This window comes from Anomalospiza imberbis, chromosome 2, assembly GCF_031753505.1.
Source record: "Anomalospiza imberbis isolate Cuckoo-Finch-1a 21T00152 chromosome 2, ASM3175350v1, whole genome shotgun sequence".
Taxonomy (NCBI): Eukaryota; Metazoa; Chordata; class Aves; order Passeriformes; family Viduidae; genus Anomalospiza; species Anomalospiza imberbis.
Window position 1 is genome coordinate 80,842,885 of NC_089682.1, and position 27,845 is coordinate 80,870,729.

General features: G+C 38.6%; 1 protein-coding gene across 4 annotated transcripts in view; it reads right to left on the reverse strand.

Moving 5' to 3' along the window:
* Positions 1–6,962: 6,962 nt before the first annotated feature.
* The window catches only part of CCDC169 (coiled-coil domain containing 169), a 32,718-nt gene continuing 11,835 nt past the window's right edge, over positions 6,963–27,845 (reverse strand). For 3 of the 4 annotated variants that reach the window (XM_068182019.1, XM_068182020.1, XM_068182021.1), the window contains exons 5-8: positions 20,389–20,487; positions 20,137–20,190; positions 16,774–16,850; positions 10,897–13,432 (exon numbers count right to left, since the gene is read on the reverse strand). In XM_068182019.1, the coding sequence (XP_068038120.1) occupies positions 13,330–13,432; positions 16,774–16,850; positions 20,137–20,190; positions 20,389–20,487 (333 nt within the window). In that variant the 3' untranslated portion in view covers positions 10,897–13,329. Of the gene's footprint in view, positions 8,072–8,704; positions 8,812–10,896; positions 13,433–16,773; positions 16,851–20,136; positions 20,191–20,388; positions 20,488–27,845 lie in introns of those variants that run through there. The other variant, XR_010996458.1, reaches the window with a different exon arrangement.

Consider the following 27,845-nt stretch of genomic DNA (forward strand, 5'->3'; position numbering starts at 1 on the left):
CTTCTTCATGAACGTTCTGTATCAATCACCTCACCTTTGCATCCCTGTTTTTCCCAGAACACTGTACCCACCTCTGTTATGTCACCACTGGCTGTGAAACCCTACCTCGGTTTAACCCCACAGGGTGAGGCAGGTTTCCACCTCGTCCGCCCACCCCCTGTTTAATCTGATGCATTCCTTTGTCCCGTCGCCATTTTGCCTTGCATTGCGCTGAGGGCGATTCACTCCGACCACGCATGGGGGAATAAAAGTTCTCAGTTTTGCAGGCAAAGTGTCCTTCTCTCGTCCCTTCGCTTCCTCTCAGCGTGAAGCTACCAAAGCTGCTTACCCACACCAGGGCACTCCGCTACCCTGGAGTGCCCGTAAACATGACGGCTGCGGCCTCACAAGGCAGCGCTAGCCGGCGCTTTAACTGTGTGAGGTCATAATGAGCAAACACCGCATTCAGAAACTTGGTAAAAAGAAAATCCAAATAAGCGATGAGTTTGAAAATTTTTTAGCCTTCATTTTAAGTGCTCCATATGGCAGTGACAAATCATAATCTGATAGTGGGAGACCTTTCACTGTGTTGGTTTTGGGGTTTTTTTCTAGAAATCTTGCATGTTGGAAGTAATTTAAGTGTGTTGCATCTTTTCCCTGCCAACATGTGGTAGTTTCAAACCAGCCAGGCTGATGTGCATGGCAGTTCTGTAGGGAACTCTGCAGTGGTAGTCACGGTGTTTTGTTTCCAACAATAAATTCCTGCTAACTCATTACTGGAAGTTTGAAAATGCCTTGAAAGAAGACAGGCCTGTGCTTTCATCCTTCCAAAAGTTGGGGGAGAAAGAGTATGTGCTATCATTACAGTCATGTGGTATTTATTTCCCATCTAGCTAAATGTCAACCTTTTCAGTATCCAGCTTAAAGACTCATTTCAATACACACATCAAAGGCAGATTCTCAGGTGAGCTAGATGGTGTGGAAAAGTAGACAACAAACAGTGGTTTACAGACATGGAGAGTGTCCAGCTGAGAAACAACATTTCTGTGTTAACCTTAAAGGGAGTTCAAGGAAAGTTGAGAATTTAATCTCAGCTCTTTGTTGTTCTGATCTATTTTTGCTTTGGAATGAGGAAGAAGTTGGCTTCACCTTTCAGTTCTTATGCAAGAGAACAAATTTATTAAAATGTTTACATTTTTTTTTCCTGAAGGTTTTTGCCCTGACTGTGCCTATTATAAAAGTGTTGTAACAACAAGAGCTTAAAAAATATGTTTCTTGCCCTTAGGTTGTGCAAATAGCAGCACTGTGTGCCCTCTGCCAGCATGACTCAGTGACTTTTAAGATGAATAAGAGGGCCTTTACAACTCAGTTGGTTCTCCTTCCTTAGTAACTACATTTTCCTAAACTTGCCATTTTTTTTCTGATAAAAAAAAATTCAAAGGAAAAAAAAAAAAAGAGAAGCAAAGAAATGGAGAAAAGCATGGACCAGAGGCAAAACTAGTTCAGTTTCCAGCTCTTTGAAGAAGGAAGCAGAAGGCAGCAAGCAGAACTTTTTCATATAATTTTTTGTTATTTCCTCTGATTTTCAAAGCACCTTGGCTATTTGATCTCTAGCAGCGAGGCACTGTAGCCATTTTTACGACAGAGGCTTGTCTTTATATACCCCTTTTACAGCTATATTTCACAGTGAATGGCAAGACAAATTACTGACTGACTGATCTTCAAAACCACTTGCAAGCAAAATAGCAAACTACCACACCATGATTCTATTATTTTTTCTTTCTTAGGCTCACTTTAATTTTTTTCTTTTTTTTTTTTTTTTTTTTTGGATTATGGTCTCCAAATGAACAAGGTGCTACTTGACCTTTAAATGTCAAAATCCCTTTGAATGGCATTACTGTGAACTCTGGAGCCATACACCACATGTGAATGGCTAATATACATAGGATGATGCACAGCCAGGCTTATGAATTCATTTTATTATTCCTATCACCTCCCCACCCCCATAAAAACAAATTTTCAACTAGCTACTGCTATTTTAGGAAGAGAGCAGGGAGAGAATATACTGGCAGGCTGATTGACATAAGTCAGCCGACTCTTCCAGCTAAAGGTCTGAGTCTGCAAGCTGTTTCTTGTGGGTGGATCTCTGTGCTTAGATTGAGAAGCCTGAAGAATTCAAACTGAAATCAGCTACAGCTAAGTTATAAGGCATAAACTCACACTTTAAAAGTTATTTAAGTGAAGAAACACTTACAGAGTCAAGTCACTTTACATATTATTATTACTATTTTCCATTTGCTCCCAATCAGTTTTAACAAACAAGTGTTCTCCATATTTTTTGTGTGCATTTCTCTCACTGTGGCAGTAAGAAGAGGTTTCCATCTCTACGTCTACCTGTACCAAATCCAAAATCTAAGCCAAACACCCTATCTCTTTCCTTGAAAAGGTAAGGAGAAAGTCAGAGCAGGGGATCCAGAGATAAGGAGGGAACTGAAAATATTCCCAGTACAGTTGATAGTTTCATTCAGGCTCATATCTCTAACCCAAGGGTGTTTGGCAAGATCATAAGGGATGTTCTGTACCAATCTCAGCTAGGACAAAATAGCAGATTTTGTCCAGTTCTCATGCCAGTAGAGAAAGGAAGATTAAAGGGCCCTTTCCTCCATCAGTTTCTGAAGTAGAACATGACAGATTTTGAAACCACCAATTCAAAGTATTGGCCACAGCACTCTGCAGAAAAGACTATGGATTTCTACTTGTGGCTGTCCTTTTGCCTGCAAATGTGGACTGCTCTGTTTTACCCTTTGGAGGATCCTTGTCCCTACAGAGAAGACATTTAGCCTTCAGGAAGAGAGGATAAAAAACATTATTAACTGGCCATGATTTCTCACACTCACTTGGTCTAGACCAGTGGAAGTGGCTGTCACAAAGAATCAGGATCAGGGCTCTGCTATGCTGCAGAAGCAGTCCATGATCTGAGCAGCCTGCAGGAAACTAGGCGCTGCAGAAATCTGGGTATTACATCTTTCTGGGTGGCCAGCCAATAAACTCAAATAATCCCATTTTTTTTTGGTGTATGAAAAATATAAGCATGCAAAATTTCCACCATTCATTAAATTTTCTTGTTTCATTTTTCTGAGTTAGAGGACTCTTGCAAGATTTAACCAGTAATGCTTGTCATGTTGAGCTGGAAACACCTCTAGAACATGACAGAATTATAGTGCTTACAACGCCCACAGGAAACAGTTGTTATCCCACAGACAAGTGAGAAATTGAGTCACTGTATCATCTTCATCTCCTACAGCCCAGCCAAGTGTCCTAATTATAACATCATTCCATATTCAGAACTGTCTAAATAAAGTGAAGCCTTAAAGGCAAGTACCTCCATATACTGGGCTGTCTTGGTGTCTCACATTTGAATTACAGACACCTAGGCTGGGTCACCACCTGCAGGGTGACCTTGGGAGGTGATGTAGACCAAAGTAAGGGCTGTTCAGTGTTCACCTGAAATGCTTTATCCTGAAGAGAGCAGGTCATGGCCATCACTGGGAACTTTCCACTCAGCCATGCAAAGCCCCCTCCTGAGCCCCCTAGTACACATGCTGACCCAGCACTATGTTGGTTTACTGAGCTTTCCTCCCAAGCAAAGGAGCTCATTTGATTACTTAATGGCCCTTAGAGAACAAATTTAGAAGTAATCATCTATTCTTAGCTCAACCACTTCTCCTTTTAAAAATGTTTTCCCAAGAGCCCAGCGCAGATGAATGGACGTCATCCACGGAGCTGTACAGCTTGCCAGCAATTTCTACCCACCAGCCTGAAGAAGGTACCCAATAGTTAAAGGTACAATACAGCAACAAGATGAAACCCCTATTTTTATGAACCCAAGAAAATCCTCTTCCATTTAGGTAACTGTCACCTGAGAACAAAACTACAGGTATTGCAGATTTCTGTGGTTTTTCATACACTAGCTTCAAGTTTTCTCATGGAATGCACATCTCATCCAAGCAGGCAGACAGGCTGTACACTCACTCCCTACTGAGCATGATTCCACTGGTAATAGTGATGGCAATAGTTAATCCCAGAAAGCAATACCTGGATTTCTCCATGCCGAAACCTCTGCTTCCAGCAGCTGAAATGGTGCCTTCTACCCAAAGATTCAGAAAAAACCAAGACTCATAAATATAAGTCATTAAAAGTCATTAAAAATCTTTGGTATGAGGTACTTTCCACAGATGTGTCCATTTTTAAAATTGAAAATAAAATACATATTTTAGAAAAATAAGTATCAACACCTGGTAGTATATTTTTTTATTATTATTTCTTTTTTTTTTTCCTGATATTAAACAGTGTCTTTATTCCAGAAAAGCTGCATGCACATGTTGTCTAGACTGACTTCAATTTCCAACCTTTTCTACCAAAAATCAAGTAGAAAAATCAAGCGGAAAAAAACAAGCAATTTTCCTTGAAAACTATTTGCATTTCTCTGGTTTGTTTTTCCACTACTCAGCTAAGAGTCAGATGCCACAAAATAACTTTAGATATTGTCACCTTTAAAGCTTCCAGCACAGCCTTGGCTTAAAAATGCAGGACGAGATGTATACAAATAGAAAATGCTTATTTGATAACAGTGTCATACCTGGAGAGAAAACCTGCTGGTAATTCCACTCACATTGAAGAAGCCTGAACTTATCAAGAGTCACCAGCCTGACTAATCAGCTCATAGACAAAAGACTTTTGATATCACTGCTTTGTTAAAATTGTCAAAATCACAATTTCAGGCTCTTAAATATCAGTTGTGTTGAAGGTCAGTGAAGAAATAGAAGAACGAGACTGACCTGTTATATTTAAAATAATGATTCTTGGGCAACAACAAAGTGAAATAAGTAAACTGGTAAGAGCACCGCTCACAGAGATGTGCGTAATTGAAAAGTTCATTTGCCTGTTGATTTGAGTGGGTGAAAAGGTCACACAAAAGCTCTTCAGCATTCCTCAATAAGGAAACCTTTTTCTTTCCCTTGATTAAGATTACTCTCAGTGTTTTTATATACATACATTTCAAAATATGAACTGGTATTTTAAAAAAAAAAAGCACCTAATAACCTATTTTATTTAACCATTTCAGCAGAGTGTTTTCTGTTTGTCAAACATCAGAGACTTCTGAATGACTGTGAAAAGCATGTGTGATGCAATGTACACACAATGACATCAGTGGTGCATTCATTTCTGCTCTGTAGAAAACTCCCGCAACAAGAAACCCTCTAAAGGCTAAACTGTTCCAAGAACATTTGAGAGTTCTGAAATGGAGCACAGTGCAGAATTTTCTGGTTAAGTTGCATTTCATTGTGAAGTGGCCAACAACTGAAATGGAAACCCACTTGGGTTGGATAAGATAAAGCAGAGTTGACAGGAGTTCTCCACCATGCCTGGTCGTCATCCTGGACTACTGGCTGGCTGGCTTATGCTTCCTCCCATTCTGCATCTGAGTACTGCAAATTTTAACTTTTCCCATCTGAGTACATCCCCCCATTCAGCATCTGAGTACTACAATTTTTAACTTTTCCCATGCAACATACAGTGTCAGCAGTACATTCTCCTTCTGGAAAATAACTTGTTAGTCCTATATTATTCAGGCCCTCTTTGAATCTACTCTACAAAGTCCTTTGAAAATCTGGTTCTTAGCATAAAACACATTCTATACTATCTGGACCATTTTTTAGGGGTCCAGAAATCTACTAGATGCTCTTAGGCCATCTTCACACTGTTATATGGGACAAGTACCTCAGTTATGCTTACACTCCATGGCTCAAAAAATGCCAAGAGCATGCAGTTTTACTTTAGAATATCTCTTTTTTTTTCTTCTTTATAATAAGAATATTACTAGTCCATTAAACTTCTTAAACTTTATATTTACAAGTAAAGAAATTATGGCATCAGCAAACCTCTTTTTTTCTGTAGCAGAAGTATATTCCTTGCCTCTAAGCATCATTTTAGATTTAAAAGAGTTCCTAAAAGTTATTTCTTTAGTAAACCTTTCAAAGCCTTTTATAGGGTAACCTTCCTCCGCTCCCCTGCTTTGTACCAATGCTTATTTAAAATTGAAGTTTATATGAATTTTGATTCTACAATGTTTTTATAGTCATGCTGAACTTTTCCTCAAAACAACTCAAAACTTGTGTGGACCATTGCATAAACCTTTTATTTAGATTTTAGGGGGGTCATTTTGGGTTGGGGATTTTTTGGTGCTGGTGGGGTTATTTTGTTGTTGCACCTCATCAGAGCACTGCCTGAGAAAGCTGCAGGGTGCTTTGCTCTCTGTAGTGCTAGCATGTTCTTTTTCCCATTTTCTGTATCTTTGGGCACAGACTGTTCCATCTTTTCTACTTGTAAATGCCATGGGAACTGCTCCTAAGTGATAGTTGTCCATAGAGCCGTCCTAAGCAGTACAATTCAAGTAATTTCCAGGGAAAGCTTTGATGGTGAGAGGAGAGAAGACAGACAGTTCAAAGAGGACATAGCAGGCACCGCTGTGGCTGGTGCTGGCACTAGGAAACAGATGGTTACCAGGCCAGAAAATAATAATGGAACTCTTCTATGGCTCAGGCTGTAGGTGACAAACTTTAATAAAACAAGTTGAAGCTCTAAGTCTGCAGCTCTGTGAAATGCTACAGTGAGAAAGGATGTGCTGCAGACATCAGAAAACAGAAGAAGCAGCAATTTAAGCAATTAAGTAGGCAGGGGATATCACCAGGAGTGAGACAGCTATTTTTGCCAAGAGTTTTGGAATACGTGCCCTAAAAACTATTATAACTTCTCCCACTGAATACCAGCCCAGGAGAACAGTGTGAAATGCCTTATGTCTGCAGAGCCTTTAGCACAAGCTCCATCTTTGTATCCTTATCCTTCCCAGGAAAGGCTAATTGCAATGATATCCGCATAGTGACAAAATGAGCCAACAGTGGAAAATATGCTGTTATCCTGAACCATGAGATATTGTCAGATGCTGATATCTACCATTAAAAACCTTCATGTTGATTTAATTGTTGATTTTTTTTTCTGATTGTCACATGCCTAAAACCTGTGGCTTCCAGTTACACGAGAGATCTTAGCATGAAGCAGGGTCGTGGAGAGGACAGAGCAAGTGCATGAACCCTCCACCCCTGTAAGGTAACTCTTACACATGTGCCATGTGCTAACACTGTAAACCCCGGGCTGCCAGGAACAATCTGGGGCATGATAATCCTGTAATGAGCAACAGCAGGTGCTAAAGTGCTTAAAGTAAATCACTCCTGCAGTCAGCGAATTGTTATTTATGTCAGCACCACCAAAGAGTGCAAATCTGACAGGATGGGTGGCAGCCAGTGACCCCTGAAACTGGGGGCTGGGAGCTGCAGGGGATCCCTGGGCAATCAGGGCAGGGCAGGGACCATCTCACTGTCCCCACCAGGAGCAGTACAAACTGGGGACAGAACACCAGGGGCTCTCGGGACAGGGACAGTCAAGGCTGGGGCAGGACATCTGCCTGCAAGTGGAGCTGGGGATCAGGGAACCAGGGTCAGGCCCAGCCCAGGATGACTGAAGCATCAACACAGAGCCAAGGAACTGAGTGCGGTTTTACAATATCGTTTGTTGTTTAATAATTTTGATTAGGCTGCAAGGAGAGAGATTTCTTCTATCTCCTCCAAGCCTATTGTTGATTTGGATTGTGAGGAATTCCTATTACTTTTCCAGCTCAGCATGTCTGTGGGTACACCCAGAAACACCAGCCACTGGAGGTATTGATACAATATTAGCCAAGGCAGCAATGAGCACAGCACAACACAGTATCTTTCCAGGATTGGTGCTTTGCTCCAGATGTCTGGAGCAGAAAATTCAGCACCGACTGAATGGTCCTCCATTCCTCTCCTCTCCAGCCAGTGAAGGACACGGGGCTCTCACACCTCTCTGAGCCGTGGCACAGGAGCAGCCTCCTGCAAGTGTCGACAATGAGACTGAAGGTCTGGCCTGGTAAGTGCTTTCTGATGGCAGCCTCAGGCAAGGTAGGTTATTTCATCCAAACATTTTAAGTGTATTTGGACAAATTATTCTTGCCCTAGGAATATATTATACTAATGAAATTATGCTGTCAGCCACTGCAGGCCTGGCAGGAATTGCAAACTATTTTGATCCTCCAAGATCACATTTGCCCAGGCAATAATTTGACTTGTCATCAGTAAATTCTTAGCTCAGCTTTTTAAGAGACAGAAACACACAAAAAGGGATTGATCCTGGGGTTATTGATTCCTATCACAATTGCATCAAATTTTCTTCTAAGGTCTATAGCAAATAGATCTATGGACTGTATTTTCCCACCTGTATATTGGAGGTCTACAGGCTTTAGGAGGGCTTTTTTAGCATATTGCAGCAGCTTCTTGGTTTGATTTCAAAAGAACATGGAGCTTGCCAAATGTACTCAAAGGGAAGAAAAAAAAAGAAAGGTAATTTGTCCTTGTAAGTACTGGTGCAACATGAGAATAGATCTGTGGGCCTTGTAAGTTCAATGCCTAAAGAACAGGTCCTCTGTCGAATGCTGGGCTGCTGTGAGACAAAAAGATCAGCCCAAAGAACAGTCAAATTGCAGCTCAGTATTACTTCTTGGTTGAGACCCTCTACTAATCTTGGGTGTCATTTTCCCTAGCCAGAACAAGAAAAATAAAGAAATTCACGAGAACAGGGTTCAGCTTACCTTTCTACATGCTGGACAGGTTATTCTGAATTTGTCATCCTATATTCTCTTTCTAGTCAGGGAAAAGAAATCCAGTTGATGTGTCATCTGATCCATTTTAAGCATCTCTGTTAGAATGAGAGGAGCTGCACTCTGAAGGTGTCTGTTTTGTTGTTTTTTTTCTCCCTATTGACTACTCATTTTGTATACAGTGATTAGCTCAGACTTAGATATATGACTTTTAAGCTGCAAACTGGGACAGATGATTCCCAGGCTATTTTTCCTTATTTTCATCTTTTTAAAAGATTTCTCAGTATCCTATTCTTAGTTAGCACAGGATGAGTCAAGAGTGCACAGCCTTGTTGCTTCATCCTTCCCCCAAAATAACCCTTCAGCTGTGCCCAATTTTTCTGGTCCCCAGTCCGCATTGCTCTGTTACACCACATCATTCCTGAGCAAATTCCCCACAGGATACTTGCTTTTTGTGTGGAGGGATCAGACAGATGCAGGGGGAAGTGCCTGTTGTAGGGTGGTATGGGAGTGAGGCCTGTCCTGGATCTCACATGGGGTCCTTCTCTTTTCAGAGCTGACATTTTTCCCTGTGACAAGACATGCACAGCAACTGGTGTCACTGCTGTGTCACACTGGGTTGTGTTCATCAGGAAATACCCTGACATCAGTCTTTACTGGTAAATCCCTTCAGCAAGATGCAGCAGCCACAGCTGTTTCTGCATCAACAGAGCACCAATATTATCCATCTTCATTTTAAGACAAAAGAAAACCCATTTGATTTAGGTCAGATTCATTGTCATTTTACCAGCTGGCTTCCCTCCAGCAGCGGTGTATGTATCTTTGTGTCACTTCTCAACACCAGAAACATACTGTTCTCCCCAAATTACAGATGGGATCCTGAAGCAGAATTCATCTTCTCCCAGGCAGCAAAGGGAAGGGTGTTCATCTGCTCCCAGAACCACAGGCAAAGCCTGGCCCCACCTACATGCTACTCCTGTAGGTAAGATAGACTCATTTGATCTCTACATGGTTCTTAGTTGGTAGTTTATGGCACAGATTAGTGAAGTGCAGGAAAACTGGATTCTAAGATGTAATCTATAAGGAACTAAATCCAATGTTTCTATTTTTGGAAGAGAGGGTTAAACTCATCTGCCAAGTAAATAAGGTCCTGACACCTTTAAAAAGCCTCATTATCCAGTCTAGAGCTGTCTGCTATTAGTGTGACACCTGTGTGTAAAATGATAAAACTGTGGCAATTAGCTATCATTTTAGTCCATGCACGTTATATCTGCTTCCAACTAGAGTTAATGTTTGAGACCAGTCTGGCAAAAACAGCAGAAGCTTAATAACACAGAGGTTTGGTTGCTTATTTATTAATTTATTTATTTTTTGCTACTGTGTCTGCATCACATTTGTAAAATGGCCTGCACAGCATCCTCCTCTACTGGAAGTGTATTAAGGCTAAATTATGCACTTCATCTTTACCAGTAGAGATAGAATATCATAGGAATCAGGGAAACTGTCAGCTGTACCACCTAGTCAGCTTAAATACAGAGAACCCATTGAACAAATTATTTAAGCAACAAAATATCTTGCTTATTATTAATGATATCCTGAACATGAGGAAGCCTATCACCCTAGTTCTCTGCAGCCTGTGGTTATGCTGCATAATTACATAATTATCAGCCACACAGTCAATGCCTGTCCAATAAACATTTAAATTTTATTCCATCATAGAAGAGTGCACTGCTGCTAAACTGATTAATTAAAAACAAATATCATTACACAATACCATCTTTAATCATGAGATTCTAAAAGAAAAAAAGAAAGTGTTTTTTTTTAAATTTATATTTTCCAGAAGCACTATGGGTAAATACTTAAAATGCCTTATTTACCTCAAAATCATGACTCATCTGAAATTAATGGAATTACATGAGTAACCATGCAAAGGCAGCATACTCTCAAGTGCCAAGGTAGGATATCAAATTTCCCAGTCTATTAATTAAAGCCACTTACACACTGCAATCAGTATATCTGGAATCTCAAATACATTCTACACTGAATGAAGAAGTTTGGCCAGACTCAAACCTTCACCTCTGATCCTGTCTTCTCTGATGTTTAGCTCCATTCAATCACTGACCACAACTGTCAGCAATTCAGTTTCCCATTTTTGGTTTCAGATTCCTTCAGTGTCGTGTACGATGTACAGAGACTTAAGAGGAGGCCTACTTTATCTTGAAATAGTTGGCAGCATTACAAAAGATCACCCTGTTGTGAAATCAGGGGAAAACCAGACATCACTGCACTCCCATATCTACTTTAAATAAACCTGATTCTGTCTTCTAGGCCTAAAATAATACTGCATACTATGAAGGATTTTAAGGATTAATTATTCCTAAATGTGCTGAAATATTCATATCAAATACCTTACATAAAGCCTTCTAACTGTTCATTGCTGTAAATGTCAAAAAAATGCATTTCACAGGACAACAAAACAGTAAGAAAAGCCCCCACACGATAAATCCAGGAATCTCAAAACACTGCCACCAAATGAAACAAAAAATTCCTACATGTTTTGGGAAAACTAAAAGTGTAAAAGTTTTATTCAGATCCAAAGAGACCCAAACTTTTGAAACCAAAAACTCTTTTTTTGCTGTTGCAAAGAAATTGGAGCCATCAAATTTAGTTATCAGGTTCATCCTTATTTTCAGAAAACCAGGAAGAAAATGAAATGCCATGTAATTCAAAGAGTTTGAGTACTGAACTATAACCATTTTGCACAACAAAGATTACAGCTGGACATACAATTAGAATGGTCAAACAGCACATTTTAGCAATTAATTATCATACTACTGCATTTTGAATCCCAAATCAAATCAAATTGCTCTTGGCAAGGTGAAACAGGGACTAAATAGGATCTCGTCTGCTCTTCTCCCAGGTCATTCCTGTACCAATAAATGCCTCTTTTAAGGCTTCAAAAATGTCTCTTTTCAAGTCCTCAGTGAGGAATTTCTTTGAGGGAAGCATCAAGTCTCCTATAGTGAAAAAATGTTCTGTTATATTTTTGCAGTTTTTCCAGTTATTCTGAGGTGCTACATGGACCAGACTTGAGTGCACTAACATTTGATTAAGAGACAGCAGTAGGAAATGCTTGCTGCACGAATCCAAGAACTGGATCTTCTTTACTACTGCAGATGTCCCTTGTCTTTTATGCCAATAGAGCCATTATGGTGATTTTTCCCCTCTCCTTCACCACAATGACAAATGCCAGCACAACGAACATTTGGAAATTTTTCATGTGAAAAACACAAACAGAAGAGTGCTAACCTAACCAGCTGTGCAATGTGAGGAAAAAAATAGCCAGGCAGACCACCCTGCTTATGAAAGAAGGATACCTTGTGCATCATGGTAACATGACAAATATCTGTAATGAATTTCATCCTATGTAAGAGGAAAAAAAGGGATTTCCATGCTGAATATGCTGTACCATGCTGCAGGTCTTTGCTCTCTGCATTTTAGAATGACACCATTGGTTTGTCTTTTACTGTGAATTTAATTACAGTGTCACTCTAATGCTGCCAGTAATAAGGAACTATTAGTACTGCTCTTAAAGAGGGAAAAAACTTTATTGCGAAGACTTAGGAATGCTCTTAAAATAATAAAGGGCAGTCAAGCAACCACATTTGCTCTGCCAAGAGCTTTTAAGATGTAACCCAGAGGATTGAAACTTCATTACCAAAACATTTTTCCTGTTGCCACTTGAAAAAATTTTGCCGAATTTAATGACTAAAATGTAGGTAATAAAACTGCAACAATAACTGCATGCTTAAGAACGAAGAGACAAAGTAGTTCTACTTTCATGAAGAGATGACTTTTAGGACTGGCACTATTTTGGACCCTAAAAGTACAAAGATCAATGCCTCTGAAGAAGACAGAGATTTTTATGACCCCAAGACTGTGGATACAAGGGTTCATCTGAGAATTCAAATTTCAAAGAGCAACATACCAATATCAGGGTATGTGTTTCTTTACAGAACATATATAGTTTTAAAAGAAACAACATTCTACAAGATAGGCTCTGAAGATTCCTTAATAAAAAGTGCTCAATTTTTCTGTCATTTCTATCCATTACTAGTGCCTAAAGCAGCTGGAAATGGTGATGTGCTTCTAAACCATGCAGACAGAAAGTGGCAACAACATGGGATCTGTGGCAAGCCAGCTTTTAAAAGACGTTATATTTAGACAATACTTCAGATTACATCAGTCTGCCTTCTTCTTCTTGGATTGAGTGATCAAAAATGCTAGAGGCTTGTTTGTTTTCCCTGGCTGCATAGTTTAAAGATCTACAAGTGTATAAAACATTAAATATTCTCCAAATTTTCCAACACCCTCACACTCAGAATCACTGATGTGAAGCAGAATGGAAAGGGTCAGAGATCACCAGTACAAAGATGGCAACTCGAAGAGCAATTCCATTAGGCAGAGGAACACTTACACTAAGGCATCCAAAAAGACATTCCAATCTGGATCTGACATTGCAATAAGACACAAATACTTTCATTTTCAATTTAGAAACTTTTAGTCAAATTAAATTTTTTAAAAAGTGACTGAAAGTTCTTGGCATTAATATTAAATCAGTGCTTTAGCTGTGGAAGCTGGTTCACTCCTACAGTCTTTTTAATTGATCGTTTTGGAGAATTAACCATCTTCGGGTTTCCTGGAACACTGTGTCTTCCTCTGAAATAAAATGGGTGAAGTTAGTCAGCAAATGTCACATTGCCTATACATTTTAATGGCTAAAAATGTGCATGCTTTCTATATTTGCATATCTGATTACTACTGTGAATTAATAAACCTGAGAACGGAAAAAAACAAGTACATTTCTAGATTTGCAGGTTAGCAGAGCATCTAATTATTCTGCAAACTCAATTTTCATCTCATGATTCCTGTTACCTAAGTGATGTCATTTGAAGAACATGAACAGAATACTAAGTACTGGCACTAGGAGAGTGGTAACTGGCTACAGAGACATTTTCATCAGTTAAAGAATTCCCACCAGAAAAGGGGAAAACACTTCATGTAGATGTAGTTACAGCTCTCTGCAGGTATTCCACTCTGGAAATCCAGGCTCTTGAACCCATGATCACTAGAAATGCCTGCAGGAGATGCTGCCAGCAGACTTTTGAAGTGGTATTCATCATGGGTACATACACCATCTACATGAAACCAGCTAGAGCTTCCTCTTGATCTTCTATGAAATCTGTGGGAATGTAAAGAAATCTCCAGGGAAAGAACGGCGCTTCCACAAGCTGGAAGGGTCATTCTCCTGACCAAGAAGCCTGCCTTTCTGCTCCTATGCAATGTTCCTTTGTTTCTCTTCCTGTTCATTACTGCAGAGGAAAGACAGCACTTTACATACTCTAACAACAATATACAGAGCTTCAGTGTCCTTCTCAAGCAAAGGCATTTTGAAGGAAAATATATCACAGCATCACACTGTTGTATTAGTCATGATAACCAGATATGTGATAGAAGCTATGACGATGGTATCTATGCAAGTTTCAAATTTGTGGTGAAAGAGGCAACAAAGTCAAACCTAGGGCTCACTAGTCTTCTTGGGATTGACACATCCATTGTTGCAGCTCTTACAAGCAGTCTTGGTCTTGAAGGAAGAACTGTGCCCATACAGATATGGAGGTACTTCTACTCAAGTAGAAGCTCACAATCCAAGTCCCCAGTGTGCTCAATAATCAATTATTCAAATTCAAATCAGCTGATTACTCAAAATCAATTGATTAAACTGTAGATACAGCTGAACAAAGCAGAAAATGCCTGTGTGGAATTCTGCAGGCAGCAAAACCTCTTCCACTCAAAACCAGCTAGACTTACAGACTTAGAAGCCAGGTAACTGCAGCAGTGCAGTGTTGAAACTGAGCTAATAAGCCCCACCATAAGTCTCAGTGTAACAGCAGGGGTCAGAATGACAATAAATTGGCTGCTCAAATTGCATCAGAGATATGGGCCATAGAGACATCCATGTTCTTCCCAACTGTCAGCTAACCTATCTTCTTGTTACCTGTCCTGTAATAACCACAAAAAGGACCTCTGCTGAACTTACTTCTGTTTTGGACGGCCAGGAAACTGAATGCATCAACAATTAGTTGTTGGAACTCTGGTTACTGAGAATTTTAGGCTTTCTGTGCTGACAGGCACTGATCTTTATACCATCTCGCACATTTAATCCTAACCTTAGCAAAAAAAAAGAGCAAAGAATCCACATTAGTCTTCACAACTACTACCCAAAAATGTTTTCAGTGTTCATTTAATACACAGGTTGGGCTTTCTGTACCTGTTCCTATAGTTAAAACAAGCATTAAGCAGTTTCTTTGTATGGTGTGAATTCCAATGCAGGTATTTTGTAAAAAGGCAACAAAGGTGAGGCAAGTACTCTAGACAGAAAATGTTCAAATTACTCTCAAGAACGTCCACATCTTCTCTTACTTTAATGAAATTATTTCTCATTAATATCAGCTTGAACAAACAACCCCTGGCTATAAATCGAAATATAATTAAAAAGGAATAATATAACAATGGCTGTAGTTATCTTGTTATGTTCATGAGGTGCATACTTATATTCTAGTATTTTCTTAAAACACAAATTATGCCAGATCCCCACTCTTACATCCATGTTGCCAGCAAAGATCAAAGTTTGTCCTCAAAGTTCTAAGTCACTGGCTATAAAAGTCAATCATCTGAAAACTAGGTCCTTCTATACTAAGGATAATTTAAAGGATGAAAAATTATCTTCATGTGTTTAAAGAACATTGAAAAGTAAAAAAACGTCCTCTTAGGGAAAATGGTTGAATGGGGATATTTTGTTATACCACACATCTTCTGAGACCAGCAGTTACAGGACACTACTTTCTTTTACACTTTATTTTCTTTTGCTTGATATAAAGAAAATTGCAGAAATACAATGTGATATAATTGCAGGGTAAATAATGGTCTACTATACTTCTCTATAGATTGTAAAAAACCCTACCATCATCACAGATCAGTGCTAACCCACAGCAAACCTCCATATCTGGCTGATGATATTTAATCTCACTGCAGAGGCAGTGAATCCTCCTGGTTCTAGCTTTCTGACCTTCTCCATAAGAACCATGTTAAAAATCACCGTGGTCAAAAGTGATACAGTGGCATATGGGGCACTTCAAACCCACACAGTGTTTTTTATGTGTTGAGAAACTTCAGTTACAGAACTAAATTCATACTGTACTGCATTAATTCATATTCTACTCATATACTCTCCTGGAATATCAAGATTCTCTATTCCAATTTATGAAATCCTGTGATTCTGTGCTTACACAGAATGAAAGGAAAAGGCTGGTAAGTAAATAGGTCAACACAATATCATGTTTATAATTTACTCATTACATTTTTAGATTACTCCAATATATATTGTGTATGCTCATTTTAATAATATCGGTAAATGGGTTTGTGGAAGAGTATTTAATGTGAGACACTAAATACATAGAAACCATACTATCTTAGGAAGTTTCCAAATACAAATTATCTGGCAGAGTTTCAAAATTAAATATTATATCTGCTTGCTTCCACACTTTTGTAGGAATCTGTTTATGGCCACTGGAGGCAGGCGACTGGGTCTGACAAACTTTTCATATATGCTCCCTATATTCTTCACCCTTTATATTCTTAACATATTCAATTCAGTTAAAAAAAATAAATCTCCTCAAATTTCAAGCCTATCCACAAGTACTACAATCAGAAATTAATTTTATTTCTATGTATCTCAGAGCAGGTAGAATTTTTTCAGATTTTTATTTCTAACCCATATAACTAAACAGAAGTCTGTTAAACAATGATTTAAACACATGTATTTTCAACATTTGCATTAAATAAAAGTGATGAAAAGCAATATCAAAAATTATGTCGAGTAATGCTTTGTCAGTGGGCTTATGCTGTGATATTTATCATGAAGAGAAAGTTGCAATGTTCAAAGCAGTACTTAGCAAAAAATCATCAACTAGAAAACAGGGAATATAAAGGAAATTTACCTCAGTATCTGTTTTTCTCCCTTGCCAGTCAGAGCATCTGTTTTCTTCCTTTCAACAATTTTAGGTTTAGCTGAGGTCTGCAATAGCCAAATTTTTACAAAACAAGTTAAATCCTAACTTGAATCACAGTTACAGAAGTAAATAGGATTTGCATTGATTTACTTTATTGAAGGCAAGAAATTTTTGCAATTGAGGAAGTCCAGTATTGAAGATGATGGCTAGTATAATTTATCATCTTATCATATCTGAGGAGATGTGATTCTATGACATATGAGGAAAGAGCAATGCCAAGGTTGCCTTCACTGTTTTTGTAATTTATATGAATATAGTGTACCAGTATATATGACTTTTATCCATAGCACTGTTTTTGCTGGTACAGTTTACTCCAGGCCTATCCCAACAAAAATTAGCCATTGTTGTACAAGCAGCTTTCCAGATGTAGAAATCTATAACCCTAGGCCTTTTCTGCACAGAAATCCCAGTCGCAAGTCAGATTCCACTATGCTAGCAACAATTTGTGGCAAAAATCTGGCCTGAAAGAATGGCATTTTTAAAGAACCACTATAGTTCTTTGCTTGCCTCTCATACTGATTTCTGAACACCCCCAGAGAGTGCCTTTAAGATCTGTGGACTCCAAATCCCAAACCAATACTTTGCCAGATTGAAATCAAAACAAAAAAGTAAACAAGAATACACCAGAAACCATTGGTGCCTCTAGAATGAGTTCTCAAGATTGTGAAATGTTTAATTTATTTTAAAACTATAATTTAAAACTGACTACATCCTGATGGACTAGACAAGACAAATTTCAAAAGCACACAGAAGAAAAATATATTTTGTAAATACTAAAAAAAATAAAAAGCAGAAAAGCACTCTGTAATAAAAAGGTAATTAAAATAAATGGCTGCTCAGAAGCATCTTAGTCTTCTGCTTCTGCCACAGGCTTCAGGAGGGATCCAAAACAAAGCAGGAAAAACCAAATACACCTGTTTTTTTTAATACCTACCTGTAAAAAAACTTCCATGCTATGATTTTTTTTCCTTGCTGTCAGCTATAAAAAAATTACCAACATAATGAGAGAAAATAAAGGCTTAAAAGAACACTATATCCATATGAGAGTGTCACTAGGATACACTGTTGTCACAGGACAGCAATACCCTGCAGTATACTTACTGGGCAAGGTATGAAAATTGTTAGCCTATGGGTAAATCCTTCTAACTCAACAGCAGCCAGTATTACTGTGCAGACTCTAGAACACTGATATTTTAGTACAGTTGAAAGAGTATGTACTGAATGTATGTCTACTTCTGCCTCTGTTGTTAAAGTGAATTGTTAAAAGAGAAGGCAGATTTTAACATATACAGATTTTAAAATAATATAAAAGTCAAATCAAAGTCATGGCAGAAAATGACCTGAAGGGAACAGATAAATCACTGATCCTTTTGAAATCAAGAGTAAACCACAGAATCATAGAATATCTAAAGTTGGAAGGGACCCATAAAGATCATCAATTCCAACTTCCTGCTCCTTGCAGGACTACCTAAAATTAAAGACTGTCATCCAATTGCTCCTTGAAGTCTGACAGGTTTAGTGCTATGACCAATTCCCTGGGGATCATGATCCAGTGATTGACCACCCTTTCAATGAAGACCCTTTTTCTAACCTTCAGTCTACACTTCCCCTCATGCAGCTTCATTCCCTTTCTTCATGTGCTATCACTGGTCACCACGGAGAGGAGATCAGCACCTGCCCCTCCTCTGTCCCCCTGGAGGAAGGTGTAGTGTGGGGTGAGGTCACCGCTCAGCAATGGGGTCACCCCTCAGCCTTCTCTCATCCCAGCTGAACCAAACAAGTGACCTCAACTGCTTCTCATAAATCTTGCCCTTGAGGCCAGACCACGCTGTTCACCCTCCCTGGGACACACTTGCATAGCTGGATGCCCTTCTTAGACTTAGGTGCTCAAAACTGCACACAGCAGCTGGGATGTGGGGGTGACTGCCCTGCTCAGATCAGCAATGTACAAGGTAGATGTTTAATCTAAAATACTCACTTATGCTCTGCTTAGAGCTCAGGAGAAGGGACAGAAAAGCCCCTAGGGAAATTAATTTCATCTTGACCTAAAACAGATGTGATACTTTGCACATGATTCTTTCTTCATAGATTACAGAAGATTCCTCTACAACTACTTTAGAATGGCTATTTGATGTTTAGAGAACTAAAGATAGGAATATTAATCTGAGGATGAATATTTTGCTCTCATATGATACTGAAATCATAAGAGTAAATAATTAACTGCTGAAAATACAAAGTACAAACTACCTCGAGTGTTGACGGCAAAATCCTAGACCCCAGTGCCTCACTATGCAACGTGCCAGTGCGTATACCTCACTTCAAATGGTGTCCTATGCATACTTAAGTGTTTTTATAGGAAGCTGAACATAGGGACTCCTCTTCAGTAATAAAATCTGCTTTTATTTCCTTTCTTCCTCCAAAAGTTCTCAGTTTCACTGCTAATGTAAAGATATTGACAGTTATCATGAGCATTTCCCAGGCTTTTTCTTGGTTTCATGCTGGAAAGTTCATTTAAGCAATTCTTTTAGATTTCCCAAAGTAGCAATGAACCATGTAAGGGAATCAGTTGCCCACTGTGCAAACACATGCTAATTACAGGCTTTTACTCCAGTTAGCTATGAAAGGGACTCAGTGGCAGCAATTCTTGAATATCACACTAAGCTATTACTTTTACATTATTTAGGAATTTAGAGCTTTTCTAGAATAAGAAGTATTATAAATCTTTACAGATTTCTTTACTGGTTTCTCAGGTTTGTAGTATAAAATTTCATGTATTACATAATTTGCATCAATAAAATTTAACCCGTGATTTCGCCAAAACAAGGTATTTTATCCCTGCTTTATAAAGTTAATGGAAATATATGTTCTATTTAATTCTGAACTGGTTGGATAGTTTATCTTTAAAAGAAAAAAGGAGACATATAAAAAGGAGGAATTACTACTTAAGGTGGCTGTCACTACTGCTGACAATTCACTTCTGTTCAACTGCATGGCAGTCTTGTGACTAATGGATGGCCAAGCATCAGAAAATTGCTTCAGTTTTCTCAGTTATGGGCACTTTACTATGCTAGGGAACACTGAAACTCCAATCGATACAAAAGCAAAAAAAGTATTTCAAATAAATAAACTGTATGATCTTTCAATTTATGGCTCTTAAAATTTTTCAAAAGCAGCTTTTGTAAGATATTTGGTTGAAAAATGAAGTAATAAAACACCCTGACCTAATGGTATTAAAGATACTGTTGTTATATCAAGAAAGCATTAAAAGTTACGGAGTCGCACGTTTCTTACCTGTAAGATCTCTGAGAGGTACAAGCGCCGCTCATCATTAACTTTGTGGTAAGCCTACAGTTAAAATGAGATATAGGCTATCATTAAGCACAAATTTTCAAATCTGAATCATACAGAAGATTCAGATATACAGCAAAGCCTCATTCCTGTGGCACATTTTTTGGAACTATTGTATTGTGTGCTCCACACACAATCTGTTTGCCACACAACATAACAGCTTTTACAGTCTAGAGGGATAGAGTGAATACAAACCTTTGCTTCTTGTTCCAGTCTAAGTTCATAGTCCTTTAGCTGGTTCTGGAGACTTTTCTTCTCTTCTTCTAGCTGTTTAAGAACCTCCTTTAAGGAGCCCTGTGGTTATGGTAAATAAAACAGTGTTTTACAACTATTTCCATTCTCTATAAAGATGTCAGCACTATAGTGCTTATTCTTCAGGCATTATGATGTTTGTCATTCTGTGCATTTTTTGTTTTCACGGTTCTAGCTGGCGCACTGCAGAGGCAAAAGCAATTAACCACATGCTACAATTACCAGTTATGCATTACACATTTCCACTGTGTTAAAAAGACACAGGTACAGTTTTCCATACTGCTGCTCCTTGACATCTTAAGCAAAGTCACCTTGTGATGACCAGTCAGAATTGCTCCTTTGTTCTAACCAAAATTCCCTGTGATGGCTCTTCTTTAGCAGGAAGAAGATTTCACATCTTACCAGCACATCCATTTTCAAACTACTTGATGAGAGAGCTGCTGGGCTAGTTGAAGATCCACATGGGACATCAAAGGCAACTCATACCAATTTGGCTAGAAAGCAATACTTTGTGGAGAGACTTAGGTGTGCAGCCATCTACTTCATCTACAATAAGAATGAGTAACAGCAGTGGAGTCCATTTTTGGTTACTGGCACTGGCCGAATCTTTGCTTGTTGTGTAATGGAATTAAAACACACATCCACACTTGGGACGACCCAAGCAGGTCCTCTTCTACTACTAACACAGGGAACTGTTTTTTGTAATCTCATTGATACTTTGACCCATTCCATCCCACAGAGAAATTATTATAGAAGTCTCTAACACAGAGTTTGCCCTCCAAGTTCAGGAACACTGCATTACAACAAAGAGGAATTTGGACAAACATGCCAGGAGGCCTGTGTGGATGAACAAGTAGCTCCTGAACAAATTCAAACACACAAAGGAAGCCTAGAGAGGGTAGAAACATAGACTGGTAGCCTGGGAGGAATACAGGCATTGTTTGAACTGTCAGGGATCAGTTTAGGAAAGCTACAGCCCTGACAGAATTAAACAGAGCCAGGGGTGTCAAGGGCAACAAGAAAAGCTTTTATAGGTACGTTAGTGATAATAGGAAGTCTAGGGAGAATGTGCATCCTTTCCAGAGAATGGACTGAGAGCGGTCTTTAGAAGGAGGACTTGGGGATGTTGGTAGACGAAAATCTTGGCATGATCTGGCCATGTGGCTTGCAGTCCAGAAAGCCAACAGTTTCCTGGGCTGCATCAGAAGTGTGGTGAACAGGCTGAGGGAATTGATTGCCCTCCTCTGTTCTGCTCTCTTGAGACCCCACCTGGAGTACTGCACTCAACTCTGGGAACAAAAATCACAGGGCTGGAGCACCTCTCCTCTGAAGGAGACAGCTGGGGTTGTTCAGCCTGGACAAGAGAAGGCTCTGGGGAGACCTTAGAGCATCTTCCAGTACCTGAAGAAGGCCTACAAGAGAACTGAAGAGGGACTTTTTACAAAGGTACGTAGTGACAGTACAAGGGGTAATGGCTTTAAACTGCAAGAGAAGAGGTTTAGATTAGATATTAGGAACAAATTTTTTTCCTGTGAGGGTGAGTCACAGGTACAGGTTGCCCAGAGAAGTTGTTTATGCCCAATCCCTGGAGGTCTTCAGGGTTGGATGGGACTCTGAGCAAGGCAATCTAGTGTAAGCTGTCCCTCTCCATGGCAGGAGGTTGGAACTAAATGGTTTTTAAGGTCCCTTCCAACCAAAACAATTCCATGATTCTATTATGATTCAAGGTCAGTCAAGTTTGTTATTGTACTTAAATGACTGTTCTTCCTTCTCCCTGCTGCTTGTGCCCAGCATGTATAGACTGAAAACATGAGCATCTTTTTTCTGCATTCATTTTACTAGGATGATTAAGCTGAACTTGCAGAAATTATCTTTCACTCATCAAGTTGTCTTTTCATCTTATCATCCTAGTAATCCCTTTGTGCACCAGGCTGGAGCTCAACCTTCTTATGGCTAGAGAACAGAACTGGCCTACAGTATGCAGTACTCCAAAAGCCATCTCAATGCCTTGAACAATATTTCTTTACCTATATAAATTTTAGGATTGCATTTTCCTTTTGCACAGCTGCACAATAATGGCTCACAGTCAACAAGGCATCAGCTAGAATACCCAGATGCTCCCCTGCAGTTGTATCAGTTCTCTCATAACATAATTTCTTTACCTTTTCTAAATCCTTTGGTCTACACTATTAAATTTTAGTCACATTTTTAATAATCTACTCTTCACTGTCTTTCTTTTTCTAAACCACATCCAAATCCCAATTATATTATATAATTGGTTTCAGGAGAGAGATATCACAATCTAATTCTACTGTGTGTATCAAGGTCATGCATTAAATATTAAGATTCATCTTAAACCTGGTCCTGGAAGACCTCAGCTTGTACTCTCCCAGCAGACTCCTTCACTAATCACTGCTATCTTGTTCCATTTGCCAGCTCTTTACTCCTCTAACAAATATATTCATTTTAATTTTCTCCAAATTAATCAGTCACTTCCCATGTGACATGATATCTTTATCAGAGGTCACAGTGAACAAGATTACTGTATTTATTGTGACAACAAATGTATTGTTTTATCACAGAATTTCAACAGGTTTACCAACCATGAGCCCCTTTTAATATATCCACATTTCAATTTCATTTTGCAACAACTATTCCTCTCTTTATCTCTACACTGAAAAAAGGGCTTTTCTCCAGTGCACAAAATGTGCATGTTTATTAGAACCACTTGCTATCATATCAGTGATGTGACAAACCAGTTCTTTCAGAATCCTGAGATATGGATTACCCACTTCCCTCATTTTAAGCATATTCAGCTCTTTTGAGTTTTCATAGTTATTGTCATTTCTTCTTCCAAGCACTAGCTGACATTAGCTAGTTTTTCCTTTCTCCTGCATTTTATTGTTTCTGCCTTTACTTAAAACTTAGGCAATATATACATGTTTAGTTTTAAGTGAATGAATTCATGATCACTTAATCTGACAGGTTTTTTGACTGGATTTTCTGCAATGTTCTTGTAGATCTTAAAAATCTAAAATAGCATTGTGTCCCATAGATAATAATTTTATCTATTATTTTCTGATAAAATGTGTTAATTATCCATTGAGTTTTGTGCCTCATAATTATTAGCATTTGGTTTTTAGTCTTTATTTACAAGTCTAACATACAATACAATTTCTTTGAGTAGTCCAATAATATTATATCCAAATTCATCCATCCAAATATTATATATGTATATTTGACTGGATTTAGTCTGAGGTGAGGGCATCTACATTTGAGTGTCCAAATGTGAGCTGAACTCCTACTAAGAGTCAGAGTGAAGATAATCAATGATGTGCAGTGATTCATTCAGCTACATAACATGTTACTTATATGGCTCCAAATTTTATTTTTCATTTTAAAAATTCTGAGTTTCATGAAGATTTCCATAGAGATAATTTCTGTTAAAATCAAGACTTTGCAGGAGCATGGTGAAAGGCACGGTACTTTTAGAACATGTTGCAAGAGAGAATAACCCCTCCCACTGTTCAAAAGGAAAAAAAAGAGATACAGAAGAGCTGTATGTTTGAGGAGTATTGTGCCCCTGATTGAACCATTATTAACATTAACCTGTTAAAACAGGCATACTGGAGACATGAAAAGAATTGAGGAGTAGTTGAAGGTTTTTTTCCTAATTAAAGCAGAAGTACCTTGGATGCAGATAAAATCTTTGTCCAAATACAGAAGACTCCTACAGTCAATGCAGGCAATGTTGGCCAATTCAAGGAGAAAAAGTAAGCTGCAGATTAAAGAGAAGATTTGGCTTAATTCCACTACAGTCATGTGCTATTTCATTTCAACATCAGTGTCTCTACAGAATTAAACAAGACAGAGAAGACTTCAGCACTGTTGAACTAGGAAACTAATTTTTTTGCCTTCTTGACCTCAGTGCACATTATAGATTATAACCATGTGACAGCATATTTTGTACAAAATCTTTTGTAACATCTATCACCACAGTAAGCTCAAATACAGTAAATACAAAAGTTCATGCTGGTCTCCAGATTTGTTCTGTGTAAATCCACAACACACTATTTATTTCTTTACTAGATTGTCCATCATTGTTATATAAGACAGCAAGACTTGTGTTGCAGCTGTTGCTGCAACAAATTGGTATCTCGTCAGTGATGGTACTCATCTTAATTTCTTTGAGTTCTTTCACTTACAAAGTAGACTACTTTTAGATCTTTTTTTCATTAGTCCTTTCAGAAACATTGTCTATTTTTTGCTGCCAATGCAGCTAGTCCACTGCAGATGCCTGGGCATTCAGTCAGCTCTGGAGAAAGGATGTTACCCAAATGCAAGCAAACAAACTGTGCACTACACTGTTTTTGATGAGCAAGCAGATGGAAATGGGTTGATAATGTGACTAAAAGTACACAGTTACCTCATAAATTGTAATAAACCTACCTCATAAATTGTAATAAACCCATGATTACAAATCCCTTGTGAAATAAAAAAGCTATAAAATACTCTAAATGTACAGATTGGGAAGTGAAGCCCAAAATCAAAGTAGGACTGGAGTTGCAACTGCATTTCAGGCAGAATTTAACATCTTAGCGCTAATAAAGCAGTCTATGCAATGTCTTACATTCTTCACATCTGCTTTTGTAAAATAACAGGGAGGCATCTGAGCTGTTGCTGTTGTGATTGCCCATAAGACCAAGCTGAATCGAGCTGCCTGGTTTGCTGCTGAAAGCCTTCATGGAGTCTCAATACAAAGCTTTCCAGTGGTCATCCCTCTAACAGGGTACAACCTGGCAAGGATGCTCTACACATAATACCTGGGGAAGAAAGCCTCTTCTATCTAACAGCCTAAAATTTAACCCAGAAATAAAGTAGTTGAGTTACATTTTAGTTCTCTGCTTCCCCAAGAGCTTGAATTCTCATATCTCATAGCCTGAGAATGCCCTTGACACCATCATACTTAACTAGTGCTGACACAATTTTTGAAGCCAGGCTGTCAATGAGTCAGAAATACAAATATTTGCATGGAGGAAGATGGAAAAAGTGAGAAAGGCTGAAAGGTCATATCTATTTCTGGAGTGAAGGCAGGATTTCAGGCACACTTCTTGGGTTTTTCTTACTGACTTCCTATTGGTTTTCCATCTCTAATATGCAATCTGTTTGAATCCCAATCTAGCTGCCTTTCTGACATCTAATACCTATGAAATTTACTCAGCTAGCCCAGCCTGAGAACTTATATTCCTGCATCCATGAACCTAATTGATGACACAGAACTCAGTATGGCAGTACTGAAGTTATTGTGGAAATTTCATGACACAGATGTTACTACTTAACTAAAAGACCTCTCCAAGTCCCCAAACACTATAGAATGCAATTTCAAAACCAGACACTAAGAAACTTTAAAGGATAAAACTTCATCGAGGTTCTAGAGGTCTACTTTAGCCAGGACTGATTGTAAGTTATCTCCCACTTCTACTTTCAAGGCAGTTATGGGGGAACTAGCAGAATCCTTGTTTATCTGAAGGTTTTAGCTGCTGTACATCAATACAAATCAAGAAGTGAGATATCAGCTCAGCCAAATCATTAAGAGCTGGATTTGCCTTTCCTGAACTCTGTGGGAAGCATGCAGAAAGAAACCTCACCAAAACTGATTCAATTCTCTATGATCATGGTTTTATAATCAGCTTACTACTTCATACTGTAAAATAACACAAAAGTTCACAGAAAACAGAACTTAAGGCATACAGTAACACCGACTTGTAGCACAGTTCTTACACCATGAAAAAGACTGAAAACAAAGCAAGGACCAGTGAGAGCTCAAGAGAACCAGGAGCTTCCCAGCCATGCAAATTTCCCCCAGAATGAAAAATTGTCTACAAAACTCCAGGATGAACCAGTATGATAAGTTCTGGAAAACCTTTATAGAAGTAGTTTAACTGAATCCTGATCTTTTTTTTTTAAGATAGATTCATTACAGGTTCTTCTACTAAGACTTGAATAATGGGACATTGTATGCCTGAAAAGAAGACATAAACTGACTAAGGCATTTAACCTGAATTTAAGATCCTTAGTTTTCAATACATCATCCATGTCAAACCACTCTGAGCAAGCTGGCAAAAAGCTAAAAGACACACTGAGATTTTAAATGAATACTTCCTTTATATAACAGAATTTTGTGGTGCTTAGCATGATTCACTCTTAGAGCAAAGACACATTAATCTTGTGTCCACCAATGACGAAGTCCAAAGGGAACATCCATTCTCCAGTTCCTTTTTTCCCACCATTTTCTTTTCACTTGACTGAAGTTACACATTTGGCTTAATATTGCAAGAAAATGAAATTATACAGAAAGATACTGCAAGTGAATTTTAAGGCCACCTACACAAGTTGCTCTCATTGTGGGTTTTTCCTTGCCCTGCTCTCAGTGGCAACAGAGGTGACAATTTCTAACAATCATTTCACAACAGACACGTTGCCAAATCCATGGCATTATCAAGCAGCTCAAACCTGTTTTTATAAGAGCCCTGCTCATGCAGACTAATGAACCTTATGGCAATTTGCTTCCTCTTTAATTTTTCTCCAAGATTTAGAACAGAAGCAATATATCAGTCAGTTTTGCTAAAAAAAAAAAAAAAAAAAAAAAAAGCAACACAAGAAACCTTTTGCTACTTGACGTTTTTGTTTAGAAAACATAGAAAACAAGCTCCCCTCCCTCCAACACGAAGAGGTGTCATTCATCAGGTGACTTAAATGAATCCTTTAACATATCATTTTAAACTCATTAGTAGCAAAACCAAATAATATATCTTTAGTTTTACTAAAATGGAAATTAATTTTAGATTGGTATCAATAAGTTCACGAATCATACATCGCATAAAAAATTATACCTCAATATTATTTAGCATATTTCTCCATGCAACATGCACTTGGATGCTGTAAAAGCCTCAGCACAGGCGAGGAAAGGCTCCCTGCGCTTGCCTAAATGCCAAGTGCCCCCTTGTGGTCAGCATCATCCTTAGATTCCAAACCAGACCCGGAGTGGAACTGCTTTAATGAGCTGTACTAGTGCACAGGGGTGGGATGCTCGCTCCCTAAATCCTTATTTCAGTGGTCTCCACACAATGCTTACAGGGGTTATGCGCTGACTTGGGCAAGGGAAGTTAAAACGGAGACCTCCAGAGCTGTGGTTCAGATTGATAGAACAAGAAACTAAGGAATTCTTGAGAACAGACAAATAGGTATGACACTTGACTCCAAAATTTTTCTCTGATTGTTTTCTTTGAAACACAGAGTGTATTGTGCCTCTGGGCACACCACAAAGTTATTTGAGTAAAACAGTGTCTGGCTTAAGCAAGGCCACCAGGAGGAACAACTAATGCCAACTTGACAAAGAA